We start from the raw sequence: 26,889 nt of genomic DNA, 5'->3' as shown, positions 1-26,889 counted from the left end.
TTTTGTTTTTTTCCTTAGTAGTAGCATATTTTTCCAAATACATGTAAAAATAGTGTTGAACTTTAATTTTTGTAAGATTTTGGGTTCCAAAGTTTTTCCTCCTCCCTCTTTTCCTCTCTCCCTCCCTTACCTCTTCCTTTCCAAGACAAACAATCTGATATAGGTTATACATCTACAATACTCTTAAACATTTTTTCATATTTGTCATGTAGAAGAAAAATCAGATTAAAAGGGAAAAACTCAAAAGAAAAATCAAGCAAACAAAAATGGTGAAAATAGTATGCTTGAGACAAAATTAGAAGGGAAGCAATAAACTGGGAAAACATTTTTACAGTCAAAGATTCTGATAAAGGCCTCATTTCCAAAATATATAGAGAATTGACTCTAATTTATAAGAAATCAAGCCATTCTCCAATTGATAAATGGTGAAAGGATATGAACAGACAATTCTCAAAGAAATTGAAACTATTTCTAGCCATATAAAAAGATGCTCCAAGTCATTATTAATCAGAGAAATGCAAATTAATACAACTCTGAGATACCACTTCACACCTGTCAGATTGGCTAGAATGACAGGGAAAGATAATGCGGAATGCTGGAGGGGATGTGGGAAAACTGGGACACTGATACATTGTTGGTGGAATTGTGAATACATCCAGCCATTCTGGAGAGTAATTTGGAACTAGGCTCAAAAAGCTATCGAACTGTGCATACCCTTGACCCAGCAGTGTTACTACTGGGCTTATATCCCAAAGAGATACTAAAGAAGGGAAAGGGACCTGCATATGCAGGAATGTTTGTGGCAGCCATCTTTGTAGTGGCCAAAAACTGGAAACTGAGTGGATACCCAACAATTGGAGAATGGCTGAATAAATTGTGGTGTATAAATGTTATGGAATATTATTGTTCTATAAGAAGTGACCAGCAGGATGATTTCAGAGAAGCCTGGAGAGACTTACATGAACTGATGCTAAGTGAAATGAGCTGGACCAGGAGATCATTATACACTTCAACAACGATACTGTATGAGGATGTATTCTGATGGACGTGGCCCTCTTCAACAATGAGATGAATCAAATCAGTTCCAATAGAGCAGTAATGAACTGAACCAGCTACACCCAGCGAAAGAACTCTGGGAGATGACTATGAACCACTACATAGAATTCCTAATCCCTCTATTTTTGTCCACCTGCATTTTTGATTTCCTTCACAGGCTAATTGTACACTATTTCAAAGTCCGACTCTTTTTATACAGTAAAATAACTGTTTGGACATGTATACATATATTGTATTTAACATATACAATAACATATTTAACATGTATTGGTCAACCTGCCATCTGGGGGAGAGGATGGGGAGAAGGAAGGAAAAAGTTGGAACAAAAGGATTTGCAATTGTCAATGCTGAAAAATTACTCATGCATAAATAAAAAGCTATAATAATAACAATAAAAAGAAAAAAATAGTGTGGTTGGTCTCTTCATAATTCTCTCTTTGGTTGTAGATGGCATTTTCCATCCTAAGTCTATTGGAATTGCTCAAGGCAATTCTTGATGAAAATATGCATAGGTTGGCTTTTACAAATTGTATTTTAGAACAGACCACAATTGTTTTGGTTTTGCCTTAGTACAGAACCTGGCACATAGGTGATTAATAATAATAGCTAGCATTTATATAATACCTTGCACTTCATAAATATAGTCTAATTTGATTCTCACAACAACTTTGTAAAACATATACTATCATTACCCCCATTTTTCTGATAATGAAACTGAGCCACATAGAAGTAAAGTGATTTACCTAGGGCCATTTAGCTATTAAATATCTGAGTCAACATTCATTCATTCATTTAGTTAATTAGGTACTTGCAGGCTATGAACATTTTATTATATTTTCATTTTAATTATATTTTGCTTTCCCCAGTACATGTAGTGGTCATTTTCAAGATTGATCTTTGCAAAACTTTGTGTTCCAAATTTTTCTCTCTTTCTCCCTCTCTCTCCTCAAAATAGTGAGCAGTCTGATATAGGTTAAACATGTACAAATTTCTAAACATATTTCCATATTCATCATGCTAGGCAAGAAAAATCTCAGATCAAAAGGAGAAAAACATGAGAGAAAAAAAAGCAAAGAAACAAACAACAACTACCACCAAAAGGTGAAAATACTTTGCTTTGATTCACAATCAGTCTCCATAGTTCTCTCTCTGAGTACAGATGGCACTTTGTGTCCCAAGTCTATTGGAATTGCCTTGAATCATTGCATTGTTGAAAAGAGCCGTGTCCATCACAGTTGTTCATCACATAATCTTGTTTTTAGTGATTCAATATTTTTTTTTTATTCTGTTCACTTCATTTAGCATCAGTTCAGATAAGTCTTTTCAGGCTTATTTAAATAGAGGTCTTCCTGGCTCCAGATCAAACATTTTTTGCTGTGCTACCCATCTCAGATTAATAAATGCTTAGTGAATTAAATTTAATTGGGAATATTAATCCCATTGAGCTTACTTTTTTGTTGACTACATAAAGTATTTTATATGGTAGACTAAGACGCCATATTAAAAGTTCCCATGCATATTTTTATTTATTTCTTTTTTCTCTGTAATGCTTGGTATTTTATTTATTATAAATCTATTCATGAATCATGTTAGCAAAGAAAAATCAAGACAAAAACCATGAGAGGGGGAAAAATAAAAAAGAAGTGAATATAACATGTATTGATTTACATTCAATCTCCATAGTTCTCTTTCTGGTTGCAGATGACATTTTCTATCCAGAGTTTATTGGGATTGCCTTGGATCACTGAACTATTGAAAAGAACTGAATCTTTCACAATTGATCATTGTCCTATCTTGATATTACTGTATACAATCTATTCCTGGTTCTGTTCGTTTTGCTGAGCATCATGATGTTCATGTAAATCCTTTTAGGCCTTTCTAAAATCAGCTTGTTCATCATTTTTTTATAGAACAATAATAAAATCTTGCCTTCATATACCACAATTTAGTGAGCCATTCCCCAATTGATGGGCATTTACTTATTTTCTAATTCTTTGCACCACCAAAAGAGGTGCTATAAACATTTTTGCACAATGTGGGTCCTTTTCATTCCTTTGTGATTTCCTTAGAATACAGACCTAGTAATAGCACTGCTGGATCAAAGGGTATGCACAGTTGTATATCCCTTTGGGCATAGCTCCAAATTGCTCTCCAGAATGGTTGGATTATTTCACAACTCCACCAACAATGTATGTTCCCTGTTTAACCATGTCTCTTCCAACATTTATCTTTGTCTTTTCTTGTTATTTTAGCCAGTCTGAGAGATGTGAGGTGTACCTGAATTGTTTTTAATTTGCATTTCTCTAATCAGTAATGATTTAGAGCTTTTTTTCATATGACTATAATTGGCTTTAATTTCATCCTATGAAAATTGTCTGTCCATATCCTTTGACTATGAATATCTTTAAAATCGTACAAGGAGCAGCTAGATGAGGCAGTAGGTAGAGTATTGGCCCTGAAGTCACCTGAGTTCAAATCCGGCTTCAGACACCTAATATTTCCTCGCTGTGAGATCCTGGGCAAATCACTTAACTCCAGTTGCCTCAGTCTCACCCCCACCCCACCCCACCCAAAAAAAAAGAAGGGGAAAAAAAAAGAGAGAGAGAGCCCAAGATCATCCCATATCATGATAAGACATCGGGTTAGAACTTTTGCAGAAGCAGACATGTTTATTATATATGGAATGTGTGAAGGATCAACTAAGTGCACATTTGCTGCAACTACTCTGCGTTTCTCCATACAAATTTTAAGCTTCTTTGTTAAGTAAAACATTCTTTGTTAATATTTTCTATTATATTTTTCACAAGAAGAAAAAGTATGAAATGTTCAAAATGGCTTGAATCCAGTCCTTATACTTGAATCTTATTCAGAATCGAATTTGATCTCAAGTGACGTTAACCACACTTGCCATGTCCTTCCCCCTCCTTCACATCTTCCTCCAGAGGTTCTAGGATGATTGGCGTAGTCAACATGTGTGTTAGGTTTGATAGCATATTGCTCCAAGTCTGTAAGTGGCTTTCAGGGTGCCACTCCTTTAAGAGAAGACTGGGGCATTATCATCCATATGCAATTTCTGATACTTTTGTTTAGAGATAGTAAAAGATCTACCCACATATAGTTTTCCCTGACAGAGCTTTTTTCACTTTTTTTTTTCCCTTTGAGGGGAAAAAAAGTGTTGTTAATTTTCTAAGATGTTGGTCTTTTGTCTTCTTGGCCAGGAGCAGATATTGATGGAAGTATGTTAAAACTTTGACAAGTCACTTAATAAAACAAATCTACCGAAATGGCTCCTCCAAAACAAACTTACTAACCTAAAACTTATAGTGGTTTTACTGAAGAATTTCAGGCTGGCTGTCCTTCAGACGTGTATTCTAAAAACAGCAACATAGTCTTATAATAAATGGACAGCTCTCAGTGCTCATAAGGTACCATTGAAAACAAATAATGCTGAATAGTCTAATGGATTTTTAAAAGCACAGTAAGCTTTAGACACTGCTAAATCAATAAATGTAACAGCCACTTAAGTATATGTATTACATAATATTTGGTTAATTATAACAATTCTTTCAGAATAGTTCTTTTTAAAATGGAATGCTAAAAATATACAAAAGTGCTTGATGTAAAAAAGAAAATTGACAAAAAAAATACAGATTATATTACGTATTTTTTCAACACATTATGCTATTCGGCATTGGAAATATCTAGCCACACAGCTCATTTTATGAACTATCAAATATATTTCAGAAGCACTTATCTTTGAATATTGTTCATAAAAATAAATAGCTGGGTTTAATGTTATGGAATTGTTCATCTATTTTTTGAATCTAATAAAAGCTCATTTTGCATTTTTTAGTAGTGTCTTTCCATAGCTGTCTGATAAAGCATGAAGTCATATATGTGCTGTATATATGGAGTAGATTCTTTTTTAAGCTGAAGAAATTACAAGGTTGATAATGGAAAAGCTTGTTAGGAAATATTTAAATTATCTAGGTTTTCTCAGACTCAGGAAGATGATCAAATAAAAAGACTCATAATTGCTATAAAACTTGTTTTTTATGTCTAGGGAAAAAAAACAACTGGAATAATAAGCTTTTGTGTGTTCTTAGTGATGAGAGAGAAGCATCAGCATCTGTAAGGCTTTAGAAAGGAAATGCTAACTTCGTTCCTAGAATAAGTTTCCTTGAGTATGACTGTAAAGGCAGTTAGGAATAAGCATTTATTAAGCACCTGCCATATGTCTAAGCACTTTTTACAAATATTATCTCATTTGATCCTTATGAAAATCCTTGAAGATAATGCTATTACTATCATCATTATGCAGGCAGACAGGTAAAGTGATCTGCTCAAGTCACTTTGTTTGAGGTCACATTTGAACTTAGATCTTTCTCACTTCAGATTCAGTGCTTTACCCACTGCAGCACCTGTCTGGCAGGCATGAAGCCAGGTGCACATGACTGGAGAGATCCAGATCATTGAGCAGTTAGTGTCTCTTTATTGTAGATATTTTCAAGGATCTTAAAAAACTCTCCTATTTTCTCATATCTGATACCATTTTAAGAAAATAATTCAGGATCTAGGGTTTTTCTTATGGGCAATTATAAAGTCTGGTAAAGCATTGAAGAAAGATATTTAATATTATTATTTACTGTTAAAAGTATCTTTTTTTTTAAGTGATAAGAGTTTTCTGTTGTATGAAAAACTTTGTGATATACTAAGAGTAAGAGAAAAGTTGAACTTTTGAAGTAACTGTGGTTTTTTTAATGCTTCAAAAACTAACAGTAAATTTCTGAATATTTGTCTGGCCTAGTTGGAATCATCTACATTCAGGATTAGCTTTGACCATTGGCAACATTTTAGACTGCATAGGTACTTAATTTATTTTGGCTTGGTTTTTTTTTTTTTTTTTTTCCCAAAGTCAACATTTTTCAAACCAGTAGAGCAGTGTACGCATATTTATAGCTTAGCCTGGCAATTCCAATATTTAGATTCCATTCAAAAGAGCTTGTTATTTTAGTAGACTAACAATATTTTAAAAAGAAAAATCTGAAATAGAAGAAAATTGGTTTTTGGTTAATAATAAAAATGTGAACCACAACTTGTGTATTTTGTGGTATCTCTGCCAATGATTTAACATAATGTTTTTTACTTTCTATTTTTTTTTTTTTTTTTTGGTCTAATGAGAACCAGACCACATCATACATTGCTCCCAATAATCTGTTTTTTTGTGTAGCTTTCCCAAATTGTTCTGTATTGTGTTCTTTTCTACCTAGTGGGATTTCAGTGCATGAACTCTTTGAGTCACAAATTTGGTTTGATTCTTTTTCTTACCAGCTGGTTCTTCTTTTGGTTGATTGAATGGTTAGGGCTTTTGTTCCCTTGCTGCTTAAAATCAAAGGGAGCTTCCTGATAATTGTTTGTTTGGCAAGAAGATGGTAGAAAGAAGATGGTCTTCCATATGAACTGGGCTCAGTTTTCAAAATGAGAATGTGACAAAACTAAAAACTGAGTTCTATCTAAAATTAAATTATATTTTATGACAAATACCTATGAGTAAACAAACTGAATTTTTTTCAAAAAATTTCAGTTTTCTGGAGAAATCCTTTTTGCCTTTGTTATAAAATATTTGGCTTTGAAATTTGATCATAATCTTTTTCTCCATTGCATTCTCCAATGATTCAGTCAACTTTCTTCCTCCTCTTGTAGGGGAAGCTTAGCAGAAATATTTAGGAAAAGATCTTCCAAACAATGGATAACTGATCCCAGGGTGCATGGTTTTTACATTGTGTTATAATCAAAATAATATTTTAGATAATGGAATTAAATTACATCTTCTTTATTCTTAGAGATGACTGTTGAAATGGACACATATGTTGTTGGATGGTAACGTTTTATTGCTTGCTTTTCTTAGATTTTAACATTTGAGACCAAAAATCCTACTGAACTTGCAGAACGTTTGCGGTCTGTGTGTGGGAATCAGAGCAATGCCTATGCCCGCCTGCTGGAATATCGTCTGAATGCCCTTCGAGGACTTTGGAATGCTCAGCGCCAGCTGGCCTTGGAAGAACAACATGAAAGGGAAAATTCGGGTGATGAAGAAACTTTGGCTTTGCTCAAACGCCAGGGGTTGTTACAGCAACCAGAGCAAGCACCATTCACATCCCGAATGGGGCTCCTCCTTGTTTTTCCTCTTCTTCAGTCCCAGAGTAGAACAGACCCCTCTCTCTGTAATATCACAGCTGAAGTGCTGTTGAATTGTCTTCGAGACTGCCAGCCTTTGAGTCTGACAAAGGAGCCGGCTGACTGTCTTAACGGGATCGAGGCTCTGCTCTGCTCATGGCTTGAGGAGACGTCTGCCACCGGCCAACATGTACCCCATAAGCAAAAGGAGAATGCTGCTGCTGCTCTGGTTGCCTTAGCTTGTGCAAGGTAAGGGAATCTCATGCTCTATGAGCTCTATGCAGGGGTTTTCGGTTTACAGTTTCCTTATAAAACTCACTCCTTGCTTTGGGATTGCTGGTAACTGAATCAGGTTAGAATGAGGGCTGGTAGGCCTTATGACAAAAATTTTGTTTACTTGTATTTTAAGAAAGTTCATGATCTAGGATATACTACAACATATCTAACATATATAGGACTGCTTGCCATCTAGGGGAGGAGGTGGAGGGAGGGCGGGAAAAAATCGGAACAGAAATGAGTGCAAGGGATAATGTGGTAAAAAAAAATTACCCTGGCATGGATTCTGTCAATATAAAGTTATTATTAAATAAAATAAAATAAAATATTAAAAAGAAAAAAAGAAAGTTCATGGTAAGTGGGAAACCCGCTTTTACCAATATTCACTTATGCTAAATGAGTGATATTTTTTATATCAAGTGATTGGCCAGCTGCTAATATTCATCTGCCTGGTAGGTGGTCAAGCATTTTTGAGTTCATGTGCAAGAGTAAGTTAGTAGTATAGAAGGAGTTTATTTGAATACTCTTATTTGTTTGATCCTTATATATGACATTCAAGGTAGTGCCCAAACTATTCATGCTCTTCAGGGCTCTCCCCTCCTCTCATTTCCCCTTTGTTCTCTTTCCCTCCTTTTATTCTGTTTTGTTTAGTGATATGCATGTCTACGCACGTGTTTCTAGATTCTGTTTGCCCAGTCTTATTCTCTTCTGTCCTCCAGTCTCAAATCTCCAACTGTCTATTGAACATCTTAAACTGAATGTCTGGCAGATGTTGTAAACTCAACATGTTGAAAATTGAAAACTTATATAAAGAATATCTATAAAGAGAATAGAAGTTTGCTTGAATAGAGAATGTGCCAATAACTGGGGCAGTAAGGAAAGACCTTTTTAGAAGATGGTGCTTGAGCTGATGAGGGATTCCAAGAGGTTGGGGTGAGAGAAGTATTCAGTTCAGCCCTGGGGGACAGCTGGTGCTAAGATTCAGTGATGGGACCATCCTATCTAGGGAGCAGCTAATAGGCCAGCATTGGCTGGATCACAGAGTGAGAGGAATAATGTGTAAGAAGATTGGAAAGGTCAGAAGGGGCCTATTTGTGTAGAGTTTTAAATGGCAAACAGAAGAATTTATACTTGATCCTAGAGGCAACGGGGTCACTGGAGTAGGAGGGACTGACAGGGACTGATATGGTGAGAACTGTGTTAGTTTTGTAGAAGATGGATTGCAGTGGGGAGAGGCTTCAGGTCACCAAATAGTAATTACAATTAGAGGTGATGAGGCATTATGGCATTATGAATGGAGAGATTGTAAAGACAGAAGCATGACTGGGCAATGATGATTTATGGAATGAGAGAGGAGCTGAGAACCTGAGGGCCTTGAAGGAAGTTGCTGTCTTTAACAGTGATAATCGGCACATTTAGAAAAGGATCAGATTTAGGGAGAAATTATGATGAATTTTGTTTTGAGTTAAGTTTGAGATGCCTACAAGACATTCTATTTGGAATGTCGAATAGGGAGTTAGTGACTGAAGTTCAGTCACTAGGATTCTCTGTATCTAGAGACAGATCTGGACAGATGTGGCAATGGAACCGTTAGGAGCTGATGAGATAAGCAAGTGAGAGAATATAGGGAGAAAGCAAGAGAGGCCCTGGACAGAGCCAAAGCAGATACTTATAATAATGATTAATTAGCAAAGGAAACTAGTCAGAAGAATCAATCAGACAAATCAGAAATCAGAAGAATCATCAGACTAACCGAGAAATCAGGAGAGAACCATGTCATGAAAATTTAGAAGAGGATCATTACAAGTATGGTTGTCAGAGGTTGTAGAGAGGTCAAGAAGGATGAGGTTTGAGAAAAGGCCATTAAATATGTTAAATAAGATATTGGAATTTTTGGAGAAACAAGTTTATTGTTGAATGATGAGGTTGGAAGCCAAATTGCAAAAGGTGAAGAATAAAGTAAAGGGGAAAATAGAGATGCTACTATTGAATGGAGGTTTGGGAATCACCATGCTGTTTTCTAGGGGCTCAAGCTATTGGAGAAGGTGAATGAGAACTGGATCAAAGATTTATATAGAGGTCTTAGTTTTGGTAAAGGACAAGGGATACCTCTTCATTAGAGGCAAGTGTTAGAGGCAAGTGTAAGGAAGCAATGGGAAATTATGTCATGGGCTTGTGACATGAGGAAGATGATAGAAATGAGAACCCTTGTCAGTTGGCCTCATTTTTTTCAGTAAAGTATGAAGTGATGATCCCAGATGAGAGAGTGGTTGGAGGAGATAATTTGGGTGGTTTGAGGAGAAAAAAAAAATTGGAACAATTGTTACAAAGTATGGGGTAGAGAAGATTATCTTGCTCCGGTGAAGGCCTAAGTCATCAGATTTTCACAGTGTTATAAGCCCACAAATTTGGAATAGACCTTGGAAACCAATTCATTCAACTTTGTCCATTTACAAAGGGATAAATTGTCAACCAGAGAGTTGAAGTGACTTAGTCACTCAGCTAAGAGGGAAGGTAATAGCACATGAGAAAACAACTGAAATCTTCTCAGCTTTCAGGCGGCTACAGAACTCTATAGTTACTCAAGTCATCTTACCTTCTATTTTGATGTATTTCTATTTTTTTTTTCAGGGGATCATTGAAAACATTTGTACATACAGTTCATCTATTACAGAAACAGACAGATCTGGGGTCTCTGCCTGTAGCTGATGTACTATACAGGTGAGCCTTTAATAGAAAATGGTCTATAAGTTTATGGTGTCTTTAAAAGTGAGATTTTACCACTTTCAGTGATAGGCAATAAAGAATTTAAAACTGTCCAATACATTTTGAAGAAATATTAGATTCTTAAAATGTCAAAATTCCATCCCAAATTCTACTTTCTTTGAAAATTTTTCTGTACTACTTTGGGGTAAATTGGAGATTGTTTAATCTTCTACATAAATGGCTTGAGTTGTTTTTTTCAGATAGCACATAGCAGATTTTTGTCTTACTGGAATAAAGAACTCGAATGTCTATCCCCTTTTATAGGTTGTTACTTTTGGAAGGAGGCCCAGGATCACCATCCTGTTTGCTGGGGGGCAAGCACATGGTTTCTTGGGGATATGAAGATATGTTACCAGCACCAGATGGTAACACTGGTTCCAGTGCTGAAAGTAAAGGTACTTTGGATTTGGGGCAGTTGATTAGCATAAGAGGACTTGAGAATGATTTACAATGTGACATGTCTATTCAGATTATTTTAAATTTCCTAAGGTTTCCATAGTTTTATGTGATAGAGTATGAAAACAAAACACAGGTAGTCTTACTGTCACAAGGCACATCTGAAAAACTTTTGTGTTCCTTAAAAAAATACTGATGGATATTTGTATCTGGTCTCAGATGCTTAGCACAATAAATGCTGGACATGAGAAGAGATCATCAAGTTTTGTTTTGGTTTCTTTTTTTTTTTTAAAAAGTAGGTGATGAAAGGTACCTGAGGCCTAAAGGCAGCCAGTAAAAGGGGGAAAGAAGGAGGGAAATTATTGTGCATGCTGAATTGGAGTGCATTTGCCAAGTGACCTATTGTGCAGTCCAGGCAGAATTATTGATCCTTTGAGCTGAAAGATGCTCCTATCATTTTCTTGATGAGTCAAATTATCTCAGTGAAGATTTGAAAAAGAAAGTTTCTTCTGTGCTAGGAGAAAAGTTATGAGCCTCTTTCCCAGTTACTTCAGAAAGATTCAGTTGGTCCAAATCTAGGTTACTCAGGAATCTTCAGGATGTAAGAAACTCTTTCTACTTTTCTGGACTCTCCTCCATTGTTCCTATGGTAACACAGCCTATAACTATTAAGTAGTCCTTGAGTAAATGATTACTTTGGATGGGCAGAACTTAGACTTGAAGAAAAGAACAGAGAGAACCATTCCAAAATGGGATGGGCTATCTTGAAAGATAGTAGGCTCCCCTTCCTGCAGGTCTCAAACACATGCTAGAGGAACCCTTAGCAGGATATTGTCGAGGGGATTGGGTTCAGACTTGAGTTGGATTAGAGAGCTTTTCAACCCTTCTGTGATTCTGTAGACCATAAGCTCCTCAGCAACTGGAGTGATGGGATGCTATGGGAGTATAGAATTATTATACTTAGTAATTATATGTAATTATTTAAAATAGCAATGGCTCATATTTTGTAAGGTTTGCAAAATACTTTCCACCCAACCTGTGTAGTGTAGATATTATTATCACCATTTTACAGATGAAGAAAACGCCTCAGAGAGATTAAATGACTTGCTCATTTCTTAAGCTCCAAAATGTGAGTCCTGGAGTTAGAGTCCAGGTTTCTTCTCAGTCCAAGCTCATTGTTCTTTCTGGCACATTGCACTACCTATGGGAGAGTCTCCTTTATATTCATATGAAATGAATTACCCTAAAGATGACTAGACTGTTACCATCCTGTTGTGCAGGGAAGTCAGAATCTGTAATCAGAAGTTCTGGGTTGTTGATGGTGCTACTGCTGCTGTTACATGCTGGCTGAGTGAGTATGGGCAGATCCCTTGCCCTTTCTGTGCTTCAGCCGGGTATCTAGAGCTGAAAGTCACTGATAAGTTGCCTTTGGCCTCCATCAATGGAGATCTTTTCTATAGCAGCAGATCCCTGCTAGTGAGATTATTAATAGGAATTAAATTGCACCATCACCAATAACAAAGCTCCTAAACTGCTTATATCTTTGCATGACATTTTTATTTCTTTTTCAAAAAAAATTCTGTGCCCTAGTGGACAACATGATGAAGAAAAAGACTGAATGACATTGCATTGGGGGAGATCTGTACTGTTGGTCCAGAGAATGGCCAGATGGTTGGCTTGGTCTCCAGTGGAGTGCCATAAGACTTGATCTCTCATCCTGTTCTAGTTCTTTATGAAAGACATGAATGGAGATATTAGGGAGGCAAACCAAGCTAGAAAGAAGATAGCTAGTGTAACATACCTGATTGATCAGTTGCCTTAAATGTGGGCTGAATTATTGGGCCCAAGCTGGCAAGATGACATTAAATAAAGATAAGCTCACTTAATTAGCTTAGGTAGGATTCATTTGCCAAAATTTTGTGTGCGGAAAAAAACCTTGCTGACCACAAGTCATATGCACTATTTGTATGATTTTATATGCACTGTTTGTATGATTAGGCTGATCAAAAAAAAAGTTTCACAATTTTAGGGCTCTGGTCAGATCACATATGAAGTATTTGGGGGTCTAGATGCCATGTTTTAAGAGGAACAATGAATGACAAACTGAGGTTTCATCAAAGACCTAGGCATTTTTAATCTAGAGAAAAGGTAAAAAGGAGAATTAGATGAGTATTGTTAGATATAAAAAGAGGGTTCAGATTTATTCTGTTTTCTGAGTGGTGCAAATTAGGCAGATTTTTGAACCATCACTAGGTTCTAAGAATCCTTGTGAGTATTAGAGTTGTCCAATGATGCAATGAACTGCCTCTTGCTATAGTGAGCTCTCTTCATTGAAGATATTTAAGGAGAGGACAGATGGCCATCTGCCTGGGGTGCTGTGTGAAACGAAAAAGGTTCCAAATCACATTCTTTTTTGAGTTCTGGCCTCTCTTTTCTCTGCTCCTTCTTAGCCTCCTCACATTCAGTCTTCCAAGAGCCTTTTTTCCTCTTTCCTCAGTCAAAACTAATAAAGGAAACAATGTAATGGATGACTTGTTCCCTCTTTGAAGTTTTTCCTCTAGTTTTGAAGTGAAAGGTAGTGGAATGTGTAATGGACTCAAACCTGAATTTGAATCATACTTCAGCTGTTCATTCCCCTGCTTAGGCCGTGGTTTCTCTCTCTGTAAGATGAGGGGTTTGGATTGGGTGATTTTACAAGCGCATTGCAGTTCTAAAATCTTTGATTCTAAAAACTTTTCCTCTGTAAAAAAAATTTTAGAAATCTTTCAGTAGGACAGGATAGATTGGTGTTGATTATGTGGCAACTGGGAGTCTTTCTCAGGATCTCTGAAATCTCTGAAATTTCACAGTTCTTGGTTTAAGACCAGGCAAATCTATCCACTCCTATAAATTCCAGAAGTCAGGAGAAAGGGCATTGTTAAAATTGCATATATGCACATGCTTTCCATGGGGCTCCCTATGCCTCATCTTCCTGTAACTAGCCACATTTTCTTTGTTTGCTTTTTGGCTTGTGGATCTCCTTCCTTGGACAGCCATTCTGAAATGCCATCAGTAAGTCACCAAGCATATATTAAAGATTTACCACAGGACAGACTTAAGACTGTGCAAAGTTTTGGATACAAAGACAAGTCCCTGCCCTAAAGAAGTTTATATTCAAATGGGGAAGACACCAGGTAAATAATTAGGGACATACCAGAACATCAGGTATAAAAAAGTCATCTGACAAGCAGTAGCACTGAAGGGACTAGGGAATGCTTCATCTGCAGGCTTAGAAGGGAGCCCAGAATTCTGTCTGCCCCATCTCAAGAAAGGGCCATCTAATCTCTTAAGTTAGATGAGAGGAGGACTTATCCCTTGGAGCTTCCCCTATAACCTTTGGGCCATGCTGATTGTTAGAGAGTTTTCTTTACATTGAGACTAAATTTGCTGTTTGTGTCTTCTGCATCTCTTCCTTTAAACCAGAGAGAGTCAACTTAATTCACTTTCTACACAATATACCCTTAAATGCATGAAGATAGCTGTCATTGTGAACCTTCTTAGCAGCTTCACCTTGCCCTTCCAAATGTCCTGTTTTTTCAGGCTGATGAGTATCAGTTTTGTTTACAGAGTCTCATGTTTCACATGTAGTGACTTTGTCTTTGGAAGTCCCCAAGTTAAAATTTCTTAATTTGTTAAGAATCTTACATTTAAAAAAAAAGATGCATATGAAGTTATGTACATAATTATGTTACCTATACACATATGCACATTTATTTATTTATCTCAGATGCTGATTTGGGGCGCTGCCTTACAGCAGATGGTCTTTACCTATATACTACTAACTCTGTTGGTAGAGGAGTAAGCAAATTGGGATCTGGATTACATGGTACTTTACGGTAAGCTACATCAATATTTGTTAAAAATGTTTTTGTTGAAATATATCCTTTTCCAGGGACACTAATACATTATTGGTGGAATTGTGAATACATCCAGCCATTCTGGAGAGCAATTTGGAACTATGCTCAAAAAGTTATCAAACTGTGCATACCCTTTGACCCAGCAATGTTACTACTGGGCTTATATCCCAAAGAGATCTTAAAGAAGGGAAAGGGACCTGTATGTTCAAGAATGTTTGTGGCAACCCTCTTTGTAGTGGCCAGAAATTGGAAACTGAGTAGATGCCCATCAATTGGAGAATGGCTGAATAAATTGTGGTATATGAATAATATGGAATATTATTTTTTGGTAAGAAACGATCAACAGGATTATTTCAGAAAGGATGGGCAGAAGCAGCTACACCCAAAGAAAGAACACTGGGAGATGAATATAAACTGCTTGCATTTTTGTTTTTCTTCCCGGATTATTTATACCTTCTGAATTCAATTCTCCCTCTGCAACAAGAAAACTGTTTGGTTCTGCACACGTATATTGTATCCAGGATATACTGTAACCTATTCAACATGCAAAGGATTGCTTGCCATCTCGGGGAGGGGATGAAGGGAGGGAGGGGAAAAATTGGAACAGAAGTGAATGCAAGGGATAATGTTGTAAAAAATTACCCTGGCATGAGTTCTGTCAATAAAAAGTTATTTAAAAAAAAAAAAAAAAAGGATTATTTCAGAAAGGCCTGGAGAGACTTACATGAATTGATGCTGAGTGAAATGAGCAGGACCAAGAGATCATTATATACTTCAACAACAGTACTATATGGTGATCAATTCTGATGGACGTGGCCCTCTTCAACAATGAGATGAACCAAATCAGTTCGAATAGAGTAGTAATGAACTGAACCAGCTACACCCAGGGAAAGAACTCTGGGAGATGACTAAGAACCATTACATCGAATTCCCAATCCCTATATTTTTGTCTGCCTGCATTTTTATTTCCTTCACAGGCTAACTGTACAATATTTCGGAGTCCAATTCTTTTTGTACAGCAAAATAATGGTTTGGACATGTATACTTATTTTGTATTTAATTTATCTTCTAATATATTTAACATGTATTGCTCATCCTGCCATCTAGGGGAGGGGGTGGGGGGAAGGAGGGAAAAATTGGAACAAAAGTTTTGGCAACTTCTTTGTTCTAGGAAAAAATCTTTATGGTTAAATATTTACATATATTTAGCTTGGAAATTAAACAAGTAGTGTTTCTCTAGTAAGAGAGCGTATAGATTTTAATCCCTGCAATGCAATAAAAAGTGAGATTCTATTACCAATTTCTATATATATAAAAAATTTATTTCTCTTTACCTCAGAGTTTCTGCGAACTTTAAGAATCATTTTTCAAATCTGGCCTGAAATACTTAATTTTTATTAGTTGTATTGTCTTTCAAAAAAAATTGAAAAAAAGTTAAAAAAAAAGAATATTATTAGTAAGTCAGAAATAATGGTTGTATTTGATATTTTTAAGAAAAAATAACAATAATTTATTAAACATTCATGTACTGTTCTCTTGCAGAGGTTTTGTGTATTGCCGTAATGAGGAACTTGAGCCAGGATGGGTTGCTTTCGGCAATGGCAATCTTCTTCATCGACCTGTTTCTTTTGATAATAAACCTCATTCCCTTTTCCAGGTCATTGACCAGAATACTCTTCAGGTAAAATAAAATACAATAATAGTGCTTTGGGGGATGTTTAAAAAAAGTTATTATAAATGTAACTTGTCATTATAAAGAATATCAGTTGAACATATATTCAAGTAAAAACCTATCTTTATATACAAAGAATAGCTTTTTGTTTTCTTCTTCTATATTACCTTCTCATTTCTTTGCCCAGTTACATATTACTAAATATATTTCTACTAGTCTTAGTCCATATCAATTTTTTCTAGGTTTTTTTCATTGTTTCCCATTATTTCATATAACGTTTTATATTTCTCTGTAATTGTTATATTTGTTACTTTTAAGGATAGAATATTATTGTATTGCATAGATGTGATAGTTTGTTTAGCCAGTCCCTAACCGTTGGACAGTTAAGTGGTTTCCCATTATAGATAGTACCCATATAAATATCTCTGTATAGCTAAGCTTTTTCCCCTTTTAATAGCATCCTTAAAATTTATTTCTAGTAATTGGATCAAAAGAATCCTAAAACTGCCCTTTTCATGTTATTCAGTGATCTCTTTCATTGCCAAATCTAATGGTCTTTTCTCAGTCCTCATTCTTCTTGACCTCTCTGTCTCTTGACCTTATTGTTTGCCTTCTTTTTTGAGCTACTCAGTTTTCATGATGCTGCTGTCTCCTAGGTTTTCTCATACCTATTTTAACTGCTCTTCTTTCTTGGGCATTCCCAAAAGTTTTGTTCTGAACTTTTCTCTCTTTGCTCTATACTCTTATTATTTGGTGATCTCATCAGCTCCCATGGCTCATTGGTTCCCCAGGGCCTTTATCTCTATGTTGCTGATTCCCAGATCTCTGTATACAACCTAGTCTCTCCTGACCTGCAGTCATGCATCTCTAACTGCCTCTTGGACATTTTGAATTTGATCTCCCGCAGGCATGACAAATTCAACATTTCCAAAACAGGGTTCACTACTCTTAACCCTTATCCTTTACAAAATTCCCTTTCACCATCTCTAGTCATTCAGATATACAACTTTAATGTCATCCTGCCTCTTTGTCAGACCTTCATAACACTTCCTGTATATATCTACCTCTTGCTGCTTCCATAGCCACAACTCTACTTCAGCCCCTAAATATGAGCTCTTGCCTGGATTACTACAGTAACCTTTTGACTGGACTCCCTGCCTCATATCTCACTCTTCTCTCATCTATCTTCCTCTCAGCTGTCAAAGTGGGTTTCCTATGCAAATCTGACTATGACTTCTCCATCTCCATCCACATTCACAGTTCAAACCATTGAGACTCTCTTACCGCCAAGATCAGATACAGATACCAAATTCTCTATTTGGCCTTTGTCATATTTTGCTCCCCTCTAGCAATAGAGGAACCTAATACCTGTCTCCTCTCTGTGCCTTTGCAGTGGCTCTCCCACAGACCTGAAAGGCTATGCCCCTCACCTCCACTTCCTGGTTTTCTTGACTTCTTTCAAGATTCAGTTTAAGTGGGGCAGCTCAGTAGTGCAGAGGATAGAGTACCAGCCCTGAAGTCAGGAGGACCTGAGTTCAAATTTGACTTCAGATATTTAACATTTCCTGGCTGTGTGACACAAAAAAAATTCAGTTCAAGAACTGTCTTCTTCAGACCTTTCCCAGTCCTCCCAGCTGCTAGTGCTTTGTCCTCCTGCCTTCCATCTCCTTTGTGTATTTTGTATGTTCCCAGCTATTTACGTGTTGTCTCCCCCACCAAAGAAGAAACATGTTTTTCCCATCTCAGAAAGTAAGTGCACCTCCAGAGAGCAATGACCACTTGAAATTTTATCTATGTCTTGGCACTGTGAAAGCATTTAATAAAAGTATAAGTGTTTTGGAAGACTTGTTTGCTTTGAAAATGTGTCTCAATAAGGAGTTTTCCCCTTTATGACTTGACATCATATGATTTTAGCTTTTAAGACCATTCTTATTTCAGAAAGTTTCCTTTTTACAATTTTGATTAGATTTTGGAAATTAGGGAAGTTCCTGCAAATGATTCCTTATATTCTTAATTGGCACTTTAAAGGGAAAGGTTAGCATCCTCTTTTTTTGATAGACCGTCATATTTATGTCAGACTCTCTTTTATTGGTTTTACCAGCTTTATCTCATTGCTGCTGCTGGAGAGATCATTTTCATCTGATTTCTGAGAGCTAAAGTAGTTCTGTGAGATTCATTATTATATTCTCTCCATACATTATTATTATTATAGTTATTAGAAACAGAGCTCCATTTTTGTTTTTCTTCCCGGATTATTTATACCTTCTGAATCCAATTCTCCCTACGCAACAAGAGAACTGTTCGGTTCTGCAAACATATATTGTATCTAGGATATACTGCAACATATCCAACATATAAAGGACTGCTTGCCATCTAGGGGAGGGGGTGGAGGGAGGGAGGGGAAAAAAAAATCGGAACAGAAATGAGTGTCAATATAATGTAATTATTAAATAAAAAATTAAAAAAAAAAAAAAAAGAAAGAAACAGAGCTCCAAAAGCTTCAAGTTAAAAAATGCTTAGCAGTCTTGGAACAGGACAACATGGGAGTCAGTCAAGAAGCATTTATTAATTCCTACCAGTTTAGTTTTTGCAATCTTTCAGTGAAATAGAGCCATGAGGTTCCTGAATGCCCATATATATATATATTGAAAGCTATTTTGTGAATTTGTTTAAATATGTAAGTTGTTATATTCCTCATGTTTTCCTAACTTACTTTTTTTTCTTCAATACCCAGTTTCTCCATTATAGACCTCACTTTCTACTTTACCTGGATAGATTGAGATCATCTACAACTTCCTCTCTCATCATCCATACTTCACAATCTGTCTCTGTTTTTATCCATCTTCTCCCCCTTGCTTTCATCTCAGCAGATGATATAGTTGTCCACTTTGCTGAACCTAACCCTTGACTTTCTGATCCTGTAACTTTGAAAATCTAATCATTCCTTCTCTTTGCTATATTTAGCCCCTCATTTTCTCCTGGCACCTCCTCTTTTACTTAAAGATACTTGGAATTTTCCTATTCTAAAGAAATTTTCTCTTTGTCCTGTTCTCCTCACCACCATCATGTGATTATTGGATCTTTCCTTTTTTCTTTCTTTTTCTTTTTTTTAGGCAATTGGGGTTAAATGACTTGGCCACGATCACATACTCATAAGTCTTAAGTGTTGAGGCCGGATTTGAACTCAGGTCCTCCTGATTTTAGGGCCTGTGCTCTATCCATTGTGTTACCTAGCTATCCCTTTTTTCCTTTTTCACTATTGAACTTCTAGAAAGAGTAGTTTGTCTTTGCAGTTTCTGCTTATTTACATTCACCTCAGTGTGCTGCAATATGATCTCTCTTCCCTATACTCTACTGCTCTCATAATAAGTTCACCAGCAGTCTCTTTATTGGTAAATTCATTGGGTCTTTCTCAGGACTCATCCTCCTTGACCTTTTCACAGCATTTGACATTATTGAATATCCTTTTCTTTTTAGTATTATCTCTTTCCTTGGCTTCCATGATTCTGCTCTTTCCTGGTTCTTTTCTCTTTCTGATAGGTTTTTCTTAGATTCCTTCAATATCTTTACAGGATTTAGCTTTTTAACTTGTACCAATCCCAGAATATGATATCCTTAACAAGTGATTATTAAACCTCATTTGAAGACCTCCCAGTGATAGAACCAACTTCCTCCCAAAATAGCCTATTATGCCTTTGAACAGCTCTAAATTGTTGGGAGATTATCCCCCTTATTAAAATTTAATTTGAGATTAAATTTGTCTGCATATACCTTTCACATATTGTATCCTCTGGGACCAACCAGGACAAGTCTTCCATATGTAGCTTGAAGACAGCTTGCTTGAAGACAGCTAATTTGTTCTCCCTAAGTGTTCTTTTTTCCAAGTCAAACACATGAAGTTCTTTCACCTGAACTTCACATATCCTGGTCTCCAGTTCCCATCCTATTGTAATCATCTACCTCAGTTGATCTTCACCTTCACTTATCACAGTGTTGATTCACAATGAGCTTGTAGACCATTAAAACTTCCATATTTTTCACATAGAATTTTACTGAGCCATGCCTTTCCCATTTTTTTTTTAATCCAAGCAGAAGACTTCCTATTACATTTTGTCTTATAGATGCAGCCCCATTTTTCTAGTTGTCATGAATTTTTGGGAGTTTGCCTCTGTCATATCACACATTAGCTATTCCTCCTAGTTTCTTAGCACTCATTCACCACCAATAAAATAAGCTCCTTGAGAAAAGTGATTGTCTTCCTTTAAAAAAAAAATCCCTAATGTTTGATACACTACAAATTATGAAAATGCTTGTGGATTGGTCTGTATATTTACTGAGCATGCCATTTGTATTTTCAAATCATTGATAAGAATGTCGAACAGCACAGATCTAAAGACAATTCTTTTGGAGATCTCTATGCAAGTTTATATCAACCCGTTTAGATGATTCTTTAGATCTGTTTGTTCTTCTGGCCTTAGATCAATGTCACTACATTCTTTTCTAGTCTGACTCACTCTCTCTCTCGTCAACAAGCAAAACATGAGCTGTTTTGTCAAATGTTGCTAACAATCTAGATGTACCTTATTCTTGATGCTGCCCTAACCAGTTTTCTAAGTATGTCAAAATACTTGTTAAATATATACAAAATATAGTAGTTTGCTGTTACGTGTTTTTCATAAAGAAATGCTGGTTCTTAATGAGCCCTGATTTTTTAGAAATCAATTTTTGTATATTGGGTGCATGAGTGCATAATTTAAGTTCTATATTGAATAGGACTGAATCAATAGAAGAAATTGTGACAGAACCAACTGCATGTTGTACACATCTTTGGGAATTTAACCTTTAAATTCAGCCAAGAAACTGTTGACAACTTTTTTCAACTTCTTCTCAGATTCTTCTGAGATCATTCCATCACTTTTGATGCAATTCAAGAGGGCCTGGTGGCTCTCAATTACGTGAGCTAAAAAAGTACGTTCAAATTTGGTGATGTTAGTGGGATCCATTTTGTCAAGATATCCTCTTACACCAGCATAGATGACTGTCACTTGTTCTTCAATTGCCATGGGAGCATATTGGGCTTGTTTTAACAACTCAGTTAGCCGTATTCCACGATTCAACAATTGTTGAGTTGCAGGGTCTAGATCAGTGCCAAACTGAGCAAAAGCAGCCACTTCACGGTACTGAGCCAGCTCTAGCTTCATTGTGCCCGCCACCTGTTTCATGGACTTAGTTTGAGCAGCAGACCCAACTCGAGAGACAGACAGACCAACATTAATGGCAGGGCGAATACCTTTGTAGAACAGTTCTGTTTCTAGAAAGATCTGCCCATCAGTGATGGAGATGACATTGGTGGGAATGTAAGCAGATACATCTCCAGCTTGTGTTTCAATGACTGGTAAGGCAGTTAAGGAGCCGCCACCAAAAGTGTTGCTCATTTTAGCCGATCTCTCTAGCAAACGGGAGTGTAGGTAGAAGACGTCACCAGGGTAAGCTTCCCGACCAGGTGGGCGACGGAGCAGCAGAGACATTTGACGGTAGGCAACTGCCTGCTTGGATAAGTCATCATAGATTATTAGAGCGTGTTTCCCATTGTCCCGGAAATACTCTCCCATTGAGCAGCCAGAATAAGGCGCCAGGTACTGAAGCGGGGCAGCATCAGAAGCAGTGGCTGAAACCACTATGGTGTAGTCCATGGCACCTGCATCTGAAAGTCTTTTTACCAGTTGGGCAACAGTGGATCTTTTTTGACCAATAGCTACATAGATACAATATAATTTCTTATCTTCATCAGTTCCATCATTAAAGCGTTTCTGGTTAATGATTGTTGCAATGGCAATTGATGTTTTTCCAGTCTGTCTATCGCCAATAATCAGCTCCCGCTGACCACGGCCAATTGGTACCAAACTGTCCACGGCTTTAATGCCAGTTTGCATAGGTTCACACACGGAAATTCTGGGAATGATTCCAGGAGCTTTCAGACCAACTCTTCTACGTTCTTTGACTTTAGTGGGACCCTTTCCATCAATAGGATTGCCCAGAGCATCTACAACACGGCCCAGTAACTCCTCACCAACTGGAACGTCTACAATAGCTCCTGTCCTCTTCACAATATCTCCTTCCTTAATGAGTTTGTCATTTCCAAATACAACAATACCGACATTCTCAGGTTCCAGGTTGAGGGACATCCCTTTTATGCCTGAAGAAAATTCCACCATTTCTTCTGCTTGAACATTCCTTAATCCATGTACACGGGCAATACCATCACCAATAGTCAGGACACGCCCAGCTTCTTGAAGGTCAATAGGGGGAAGAATGTTTTCAGGCTCATTTTCCAGAACTTTTGATTCAAAGAGAGAAAGTAGCTTGGAAGGCTTAGAAGTCTGGATGTTCCTTATTGCAATAAAGGTTGTCCCCAGGGTATTTCTGGAGAGTAGCCTGGCTTGGCAGAGGAAGGGATGGGCCAGGCCCATGGCTACCCTTATGGAGAGCATCTTTGTAGCTCCTTATCAGCGCTCCTGTATAGCCCCTGCCTCTGGGTTGATTGTACTTTCATTTCTGAATGGTTACAGATCATACCTTTAATAGTACATTCTAGAACTTTGTCAACAATTGAACTTTAGCTCACCACTTACATAGTTCATAGACTCTCCTCTCTTCCCTTTTTTGAAAATTAGAGAAATATTTGCTTGTTTCCACACCTGAAGTGTCTTTCCTATTTTCCATAGTTTTTAAAAAATCTTGTTAAAGGTCTCTGACAGCAGCTTAATATTCACCATCTGCCATTTCTTCCGGTACTTGGGGATTCAGTTCCGACAGATCACATGACTTGAATTCATTTAGGTCAAAGAGGTATTTTCTTACTTTCTCCTCCTTTATGTTTGATTTTAAACTCCATATCATCCATTTTTGTTCTGTTCTTCCTAAGCCAAAGGTTATTGCAGAAAGAACAGTATTAAATTCTATGTCCTTCTGTCATAGGATCACAAAATCACAGAATTACAGAGTTGGAAGAAATCTTGGTAGCTCCCTAGTTCTACCTCTCCCTGAAAAGGAATACTTCCTACTACTTACCCAACTAGAGGCCATCCAAGCCATTGCTGGAAGGCCTTTTCCTTCCACCTCCCAAGCTGCCCTTCTAGTTTTGTGTGGGTCTCATCAAGAAGTTTTTCTTTGCATAAAGTCTAAATCTCTGACTCTCTGCTACCATGATCTTTTTTTTTTTCCTTCTGTACTCTAGGTATGTCAGATTGTGCCAATGCCAGCAAACCATTTTCCTATTGGCAGCACCATGAGCACTGTGCATCTTTCTTCAGATGGTACTTATTTCTATTGGATTTGGTCTCCTGCAAGTTTAAATGAGAAAACACCAAAAGGACATTCAGTCTTTATGGATATTTTTGAACTCATAGTAAGTTTAACCTTTTGCATTGTTAAGAATTCTGCATTAATATTCAATTGCAATTTGGTAACATAAATATGCTAAGATTGTTGAATGTGTAAACTATGATTGCTCTTCTGTAAACCTTTCTAAAGCTGCTAGTGTGAGCCAAAGTTTGGAGATTAGTCATTGTGTCATGAGTGCCCTTGCATGTGCATTTGTGTGTGTACATATATGCTCATGTGTGTAAGTATGTGTGAAAGTATTTATGAAGAATGAATTATTTATTATTTGATAACTGATTATTGAATCAGGACCAAGGTTTTTCCCCTTATCTACTTCTTCATCCAATAAGCAATGTGGGATCTCACTAAAAGATTTACCTAGGCCAAAATATACAAAAAGAATAAGAGAAATTCTAAGTCTGAAAAAATATGCATCTTCCCTCTTATGAGGCATTGACATGGAAATTGATGTCTCTTTGATCAAGATTTCAGTGATCTAAGTTACATACTCCAAGACCCTCATTTTAATATAGCCTACTTCCCATTGTGTTAATCATTCAGAATTAATTGGCTCTCCTTAGAAATACTTATGCTTTGAAGGGTGTATAAATCACTATTAGGGAACTTTGGTCTAAGAGAAATGGTCAAATAACTATCTTTTTTGGGGGGCGAGGCAGTTGGGGTTAAGTGACTTGTCCAAGGGTCACATAGCTGGGAAGTGTTAAGTGTCTGAGGCCAGATTTGAACTCAGGCAATCCTGACTTCAGAGCTAGTGCTCTAACCACTCCACCAACTAGCTGCCCCAAATAACCATCTTTTTAAAAATAAATTTAAATTATTAAATTATCCAGAAACTGTGTCTCAAATCTTTTTTTAAATCACTGTCAGACATTGTGTCAAAAAAAAAAAAAAAACCAGCCAGTTTCTACTTTCAAGGAGTGCAAGATCTAATCAGGGAGGTAGCATGCAAAGATTTTTATACAGATAAGATCTATGCAGGATAAATTGGGGGTCATCTTAGAGGAGTCACTTAGGCTATAAAGGACAGAGAAAGGGTTCTTGCAGAAGGAGGAATCTGGGCTGAGATCTGGAGGAGGCAGAGATAAGGAAGAAGAGAGTTCTAAAAAGGAAGACAGCCAATAAAAAAAGTCAGGAGCCAAACAGCAGCAAAGAGGCCAGTGTCACGGAGGGCGGGAGATAGCCTAGGCCAAAGCATCAGGCTGTGAAAGGCATTAGGGCCACACAGAAGAGTTCATAGTTGATCCTGGAAGTCATAGTGTATGGGTGTGTATGCCTGCATAGTTGTAGATCTCTAGGGGAGGACTTTTATTGCAGATACTCCCTCTGTCAGTTCATTTTGCATCTGTTCTGTAATTTTTGGTCTTAATTGTTGCTTGGGGCTCTGGGGAGTTAAATGCTTTTGCCTTCAATTACATGGCCTGTGTATCTCAGAGACAGAATTTAAAATCAGATCTGATTCCAAGGTGTTTCTTCAGTCTTTTATTTTTGTATATGCTTAAGTCTAGCTAGATCACCTAGATAGAGGAATCTATCAAAATGAGAAATCTTTCCACCCTCTTGATTTCATTTAGCTAACCATGCTGACTAATCAGGAATGACTGACCCTAAAGGTGCCTATCCTTCTTCATTCTTGTATATCTCTGAATGTGCTCTGGGACCTGAGGACAGCCTTTTTGCATAGACCTGTTCTCTTCATGGTGACTGTGTGTGAACCTATGGAGGAGGAGGAGGCAGCAATATTTTTATTATTAAATTTAAGAAGTGATCATTTTCCTCCCTCTTCCTCCCAGTTTCCTTCCCATCCCATGCAAGCATGCATATTCCATCCTATGCTACTGCTTATTTATCTCTGAGATTTATTTCTGTTTTATATCTGTTATTTATCTTTGAGATTTATTTCTGTTTTATATCTGTTATTTATCTCTGAGATTTTCAGTTGCTCTTTCTGGGGATAGATTATTTTAATCAGAAGGTACCAGTTGTAGGCACTTGTGTGTAAAATGTTTATCAATTACTTTCCAATAGAACTGATTGATCTTCACTAGTAAATGTGAAATCTAGAATCACTTTGTATCAGAGAACAAAAGGAAAATTCTCAGTTTTTTTTTAAATCATGATTCTTTTGTTCTTAAACGTTTCTATTGAGCCCAGATTGTTCATGGTGTTTTTTGTAAGAGCAATATTTAAACATTTCAAATCCCATGTTCAGAAATAACTGCTTTTGTGGTATCTAGACTATAGTGAAGTTATTAAATGGAAAAGAATACTTTGATAAATAAATTGAGATGAGCTGAAAATGGTATTTTAAACATTATCTAAGGGCAATCTTCTTTTGAATAGGTTGAAAATGGTATGTGTGTAGCCAGCCCTCTCCAGGAGCGCATAATACTAATGAGGAAAGAGGGTGAGTCTGCCAAAAGCATTAATGAGATGCTTCTGAGTAGACTTTCACGGTACAGAGCTTCTCCATCAGCAACACTGGCAGCCCTGACTGGCTCTACCATCTCCAACACACTGAAGGAAGACCAAGCAGGTATGATGTTCATTCCACAAATCAACTTATCCAGCATGATGCACTTTTATTTATTCCATCAATCTCCATTCAAATATATTTTCTTGTAGCTCTAAAAACCTAAAACAACTTCTAGTAGAAGTAAGTTACTTGAGGGTAGGAACTGACTCTGTTTTTAAAAATTTTTTGTTGTTATTGATGGCTTGTTTTTACCTTTTCTATATGTTCAAGTATGTTCCTTCCCTTCTTGCTTTCCACAAAACCAATCAATCAGCAAGCATTTATTAAGTTCCTACATTGTGCCAAGCAGTGTGGTGAACACTAGGGATACAAAGAAAGGCAAGAAAAATCCTTGCTCTCAAGGAACGAGTCTCAGTCAAATAGGGTAGACAACATGGAGACAACTATGTAGTAACAAGGTACAGAAAGGCTACTTTTGGGTATTCTTAGAAGGAGGAAAACACTAAAATAAGCACTAATGAAGGTGGGACCTAACAGAGATTTGAAGGAAGCCAGGGAAACCTGTAGCTAGGGATTAGGAGGGAGAGTTCCAGTTATTGAAGACAGCCCATGAAAGTGCCCAGTCAGGAGATGGAATGTCATGCGTGAGGAGCAGTAGGGAGGCCAGCATCACTGGATCAGAAGAAACAATTCAAAACTAACCAATATATCAAAAAAATCTGGCCATAGCCTATACAGGTACCTTATTCTCCCTGTTCTTGAGAGCTGAGCTT

General features: G+C 36.9%; 2 protein-coding genes across 9 annotated transcripts in view; one reads left to right on the top strand and one right to left on the bottom strand.

Moving 5' to 3' along the window:
• The window catches only part of HECTD4 (HECT domain E3 ubiquitin protein ligase 4), a 178,256-nt gene that overhangs the window by 47,297 nt on the left and 104,070 nt on the right, over positions 1-26,889 (top strand). For all 8 annotated transcript variants that reach the window (XM_051972808.1, XM_051972812.1, XM_051972811.1 and 5 more), the window contains exons 2-8: positions 6,965-7,482; positions 10,141-10,230; positions 10,540-10,670; positions 14,438-14,546; positions 16,110-16,248; positions 23,477-23,647; positions 25,984-26,176. In XM_051972808.1, coding sequence (XP_051828768.1) covers positions 6,965-7,482; positions 10,141-10,230; positions 10,540-10,670; positions 14,438-14,546; positions 16,110-16,248; positions 23,477-23,647; positions 25,984-26,176 — 1,351 coding nt within the window. The remainder of the gene's footprint in view (positions 1-6,964; positions 7,483-10,140; positions 10,231-10,539; positions 10,671-14,437; positions 14,547-16,109; positions 16,249-23,476; positions 23,648-25,983; positions 26,177-26,889) is intronic.
• On the bottom strand, positions 21,053-22,804 carry LOC127545488 (ATP synthase subunit alpha, mitochondrial-like). Its single transcript, XM_051972816.1, has one exon. It carries the CDS (start codon positions 22,728-22,730, stop codon positions 21,075-21,077), a length of 1,656 nt encoding a protein of 551 aa, XP_051828776.1. The 5' UTR covers positions 22,731-22,804; the 3' UTR covers positions 21,053-21,074.

The sequence above is a fragment of the Antechinus flavipes genome, chromosome 1 (genome assembly GCF_016432865.1).
Source record: "Antechinus flavipes isolate AdamAnt ecotype Samford, QLD, Australia chromosome 1, AdamAnt_v2, whole genome shotgun sequence".
Classification (NCBI taxonomy): domain Eukaryota; kingdom Metazoa; phylum Chordata; class Mammalia; order Dasyuromorphia; family Dasyuridae; genus Antechinus; species Antechinus flavipes.
The sequence above is the reverse complement of the archived record's forward strand: the minus strand, read 5'-3'. Positions and strand labels throughout refer to the sequence as shown.

What these genes read in the sequence shown, in the direction of transcription:
- LOC127545488 (XM_051972816.1), bottom strand. Translation starts at nt 22,730, where the DNA reads ATGCTCTCCATAAGGGTAGCCATGGGCCTGGCCCATCCCTTCCTCTGC.